Source organism: Limulus polyphemus, unplaced genomic scaffold (assembly GCF_000517525.1).
Source record: "Limulus polyphemus unplaced genomic scaffold, Limulus_polyphemus-2.1.2 Scaffold10132, whole genome shotgun sequence".
Lineage (NCBI taxonomy): Eukaryota > Metazoa > Arthropoda > Merostomata > Xiphosura > Limulidae > Limulus > Limulus polyphemus.
The window spans coordinates 1-5,940 of NW_013675742.1; the positions used below are offsets into that span (position 1 = coordinate 1).

The 5,940-nt window shown below is 33.0% G+C and overlaps 1 protein-coding gene across 1 annotated transcript in view; it reads right to left on the reverse strand.

Annotated features, from left to right (window-relative positions):
- Positions 1-294: 294 nt before the first annotated feature.
- The window catches only part of LOC106476252 (muscle calcium channel subunit alpha-1-like), a gene marked incomplete at its 3' end in the record, with an annotated part of 11,917 nt that continues 6,271 nt past the window's right edge, over positions 295-5,940 (reverse strand). Inside the window, exons 3-4 of the mRNA XM_013936917.1 lie at positions 3,443-3,548; positions 295-434 (exon numbers count right to left, since the gene is read on the reverse strand). Coding sequence (XP_013792371.1) covers positions 295-434; positions 3,443-3,548 — 246 coding nt within the window. The remainder of the gene's footprint in view (positions 435-3,442; positions 3,549-5,940) is intronic.

Below are 5,940 nucleotides of genomic sequence, written 5' to 3' on the forward strand. Positions count from 1 at the left end.
GCATTTGTACAAACTATATTTTAAACAGTTTTTATTTCTTAATAAGAGTTTAAGTTAAACAACAAAATTAAATCAGTTAGATGTGTACATAAATACATGCCATTCAAATCCTTATTTTATAAATATGATACAGCAATGCTCATGCACAACATGTGGAAAAAACCTTATTCACAAAATCAGCACCATACATTTAAACACTTAAGGGTTCTACGTTTTGTTTTAAACGTTTAAAACCAGTTTTCAACAACTCAATTATACTTAAAATCGTAAACTTACATTGAAAAGTATACTTACCCTATTACGACTATAATAAAATCAAGTATATTCCATGCATTACGCAGATAAGCACCTGGGTGAAATAGAAACCCATAAGCTATAATCTTTAAAACACATTCAATTGTGAAGATCACCAGAAAAACGTATTCTACTTTTTCCTGCAAAAAAAAGGGGGGGAGAGAAAGAAAGTAATTAATCAGGGACAAATAACTAAGAGGTCTTAACGACAGTTTTTAAAAACATACACTGGTTTTCCACAAAGTCATAATTAACAAACGTAAATATCTTTTATCTGTAATTATGTACTCATGTTTTCAAGTATCTTAATTCATCTGCATTGACAGAAAATCAAAAAGTAAATAAAAAAAACATTTTGTAAATGTAAAATGATGAACGGATGGTAGTGCCAAAAAAGAATACAAACAAGAATATAGGGATGATACAGTTATACATAGAACATCCCTACATGACTTTCAATATTAAATTTAAAGTTACACTGTAAAATGCACAAGTAAAAAATGGTTACGATGTCGGCCAATTAGCCCGATATCGTAGAGAGAGTCTGCAATAGTAATAACCTGTAAAAATCAAGACACGTTTGACTCAATTTGGTTTTTCCTTGTACGTAAGTCCTGTTGTCTTTTGATCTCTACTAAGAAAAATAATATATTTTAATAATATTTAGACAGATTTTGTGAATACACAAGAGATTAAAAATATTTCATAACAATGCTTTTAATATTTTATAATAACTTTGTTGAATATTTATAATTTTCTCATATTTTATAGCAATATTTTTCCAAAATTATTCACACATGGTGAAATCTAACGTTAGAATTATTATATTAATTTGTAATATGTCATATCTTTAATGCTTTGTAATGCTTCATATTGGTGGTCTAATACTTTTGGGTGATTCTGTAAAAAGAATAACGCAAATTCTTGTCTACAATAGAAATGTTTTATTTCTTGAATTTAAAGTTCCGTGGTTTCCATAAACAATTTTCACCGATAGGCTTAACCTCACCAATAAACTATGTCTAAACATAAGTTTCACTTACTTGATAATTTCGTATCTCTATTTCTTATTTGAAACATAAAGTCAATATTCATAGCACTTAGCTAATATACTACCTAACTGAATGAAGTAACAGACAAACTGACTAAATCATACACTTATTTCTCATCAGCTGACTAACTAACTCAATAAATCACTCTATCCTAACTCGTTTTTAAATGTATTAGAGAAAGTTCCAGATATTAAGGCCACGCCCCTCACGTTACGTCAAACTTCCTCCCAGCTAAGTTACAATACAAAGTTTGAGACGTTTCTAGATTAACTACATTTGCTACATCAATATTAAGATTCACAAGGTTAAAGCCTAATGTTCCAAACCGACTGCCAACGTCTTACTTTTTTAAGACAAACTCATGATCTAGATATGGATTCTTACTGACCAATTCCAAATTTTAAAAAGAAAAAGATTCGATAATATTATACGTTGCATGTTTCCTACTTTCTCTTACAATTGTATAAAAAAATTTAGTTTCTCGTTTATTTTCTGCTGTTTTTTACATATCGTTGTATGATCGTGTCTCTAACTTTAAGACACGTGTTTGTGTCTAACGCCCCCCAGTGGCACAGCGGTATGTCTGCGGACTTACAACGCTAGAATCCGGGTTTCGATACACGTGGTAGGCAGAGCACAGATAGCCCATTGTGTAGCTTTGTGCTTAATTACAAACAAACAAGATTGTGTCTAACTTAATAGTCCAGAGTACTATACATTTAAAAGGTATGGCAGTATAAAATAATGTAAAAATAAAATGTACAGTAATTTTAATTAAAAACTTTTTTGGATGGGAAGGGGGGTCTCTTATGAAAGCGTTAAACTGAAAACATTTTGGTGTGAGTCATGTTTTAAATTTTTCTCAGATCACTAATGTTTTGAGTATGATGTATTCATGCGGCGAATCATGTCTAAATAAGCATACTCCGAACAAATATAAATATATTGGTAGATATGAAGATGGGGAGGTTTAACTAGAGACATTTGGCACGGGCCTCAAGCTCAAAGGGGGGTCTTAAATTTTGACACATTTTTTTTTTTTTTTTGCACTTGTGAAGTTTCGCGACTTTTTTTTATGCACAGTTTGTTTGTTTGTAATTAAGCACAAAGCTACACAATGGGCTATCTGTGCCCTGACCACCTCGGGTATCGAAACCCGGATTCTAACGTTGTGAGTCCGCAGACATACCGCTGTGCCACTGGGGGGCTTTATGCACAGAAAAAGGTTAAAAAATCATTTATTAAATATAAAGTAATGTTAATAAATATAAGTTGAATAAAAAATATTGAATTTGTGTTTCACTTTTCTTTTCAGTTAACGATTGTCTTATTTTATTTTCATGTGCCATCATTTTTATTATTATTATTATTATAGCCAGGGGACTCAAAAGATAGAAGTGGCCCAGACCTTTCTGAAACTCTGAGAAGGGCCTGGATTTAGCAATTAAAAAATAATATATTCAGAGGTTGAAAACTTCTAAGTATAAAAAGCAGAAATACAATTGTGGTATATTCAAAACAATAATAACTGAACACGAATTAGCGAGGTAAGTATTGCAAAAAGGAACATAGAAACATACTTACCTAAAGGAACATAGAGACATACTTACCGAAAGGAACATAAAAATACACGTACCAAAAGGAACATAGAAACATACTTACCAAAAGGAACATAGAAACATACTTACCAAAAGGAACATAGAAACATACTTACCAAAGGGAACATAAAAATACGCTTACCAAAAAGAACACAGAGACATACTTACCAAAAGAAACATAAAAATACACTTACCAAAAGGAACATAAAAATACACTTACCAAAAGGAACATAGAAACATACTTACCAAAAGGAACATAGAGACATACTTACCAAAAGGAACATAAAAATATACTTACCAAAAGAAACATAAAATATACCTACCAAAAAAACACATAAAAATACACTTACCAAAAGGAACATAGAAACATACTTACCAAAAGGAACATAAAAATACACTTACCAAAAAGGAACATAAAAATACACATACCAAAAGGAACGTAGAGACATACTTACCAAAAGGAACATAAAATATACCTACCAAAAGGAACGTACTTACCAAAAACTGATTAATATGGTTCGAATCACTGTTTGGGTAAGGTGTATAGACAGCTAATGCGACACAGTTGGCAAAGATGGTCAAGAGAATAAGATATTCAAACGGCGTAGAACAGTGGGTTAAGAAATAACCAGCTGAAGAATGATTTAATCAATAGAATAGTATTATTCAACAGAAAACTACAAGACCTTTTCATCAGTGGCATTCTTTCACCTTAAAATAGTTGGTGACCATCTAAGAACTTAACACTAGTAAATAAATAAGCGATTTTTATCGAGAGGTCGTTAAGCTTTCAGTGTTAGTTTGTTTGGTTAGTTTGTTTGAAGTTAAGCACCAAGCTAAACAATGGGCTATCTGTGCTATGCCCACCACGGGTATCGAAACCCGGTTTCTAGCGTTGTAAGTCCGCAGACATACCACTGTGCCACTGGAGGGGCTTCAGTGTTAGTAAAAGTAATTGTTTCGCATTATTTTACTCGTTGTTACAAGATGCCTAAAGAAGCTTCAGAAATAACTACACTGTTTATCAATACGATCTGCTATAACAGAGACGCGTTTATATCACAGAGGGTTAGCTGCAATTTATACGAATGATGTGAACATTTTGAGACAGTGGTGTATCACTGCAGAAGATCGCTGTGGCGCCAAAAACGTGTTTAGACTCTTTATTCTAGGTTCACGTGCAATTCCACGGTATCCTCACGGCTGGAATAGTACATCACGGCCCTTTCCGAAGAAGGATGTTTGAAAAATGAGTCTCCCAAAGGATATTGTGCCAAAGCACGCGTCATTTTTTTGAAGAATGGAGCATTTAATGTTTTCCACAGAAGTAGATAAAACTCGCAAAACAAATCTTTTAGGACGATGACGAGCTCTAAAACTACTTCTCCAAACAAATTCGCAGCAAAGCTACGTTACGAAAGAGAACCGTCTGATCCACATGGCATTACAATAAAGCTGAACATGTCTCCTGGTATCGTCAACAAGATAATTAAGACAAATTTCAAATTAACGAAGGTTCACAAGCTTCCAGCCACATATTGAAATCAACAACTGTGTTCAACAAAGGTTCACAAGCTTTCAGCCACATGTTGAAATCAACAACTGTGTTCAACACAGGTTCACAAGCTTCCAGCCACATATTGAAATCAACAACTGTGTTCAACAAAGGTTCACAAGCTTTCAGCCACACATTGAAATCAACAACTGTGTTCAACAAGGTTCACAAGCTTTCAGCCACACATTGAAATCAACAACTGTGTTCAACAAAGGTTCACAAGCTTTCAGCCACACATTGAAATCAACAACTGTATTCAACAAAGGTTCACAAGCTTTCAGCCACACATTGAAATCAACAACTGTATTCAACACAGGTTCACAAGCTTTCAGCCACATATTGAAATCAACAACTGTATTCATGAGAAAGATGTGAATAGCAATCCAGAAAAAAAAACAACACACACACACACTGGAAAACCGTTAAACTAGCGTATATAGCACTCCAGAAAAATTAAAAACAACAACAACAACACTGGAATAATGTTAAACTATTGTAACACTCCAGAAAAACAAAACATACTGGAATACTGTTAATCTGGTGTTACAGTACTCCAGAAACAAAACCAAAAACTAAACTCTGATTTGACTAGTTTGATATGAAGTGATCGTGATGCAAAGAAATTTAATTTAACGTAGTCTGGAAAATTAAATTATTTCTGTCGTCAATATGCTGGAAATTATAAGACCTGAAAGTCACGCGTCGCTAACTTTAAAAATTTGTTGAGGCCAGCTACCGACATTAATCACGTGGAATGTGTACCGGGAATGTTGACCAGACATATTTAGATTACATAGCTCTACAGCTGTGTTAATTTGAAGGCTGAATAAGTTTATTTTGAATACTTGGGAAGACGTGAAACATGAACAAATTATCTATTAAACTGTACTCCGCTGGGAAAGCGGCAAGTCTATGGAGTTACAATTCTAAAATCGGAGGTTCGATTCCCCTCTGTGGACACAGCAGATAGCTCGATGTGACTTTGCTATAAGAAATTCATACACACACACACACATATTAGTAACTTGTGTTATCAATAGTATATATATATTACAGTAATAGACATTATTCTAAGATATATATTTCGTTGGTCTCACAGATGTATAACGTAATAACACCAATGTTCTATAATATATATCACTGGAAAATCGACTTCACAAGAATATACGTTACCTGTATATGCGAGACTGCAAGACAACCAGTAAAGGATATTTCCACTTCACTATATCATTATGTATGTATGTTCAGTTTTAATTAATACAAATAAAAAAGGATATTTTCACTTCACTATATCATTATGTATGCATGTATGCTCAGTTTTAATACAAACAAAAAAAGGATATTTCCACTTCACTATATCAATATGTATGTATGCTCAGTTTTAATTAATACCAACAAAAAAGGATATTTCCACTTCACTATATCATTATGTATGTATGTA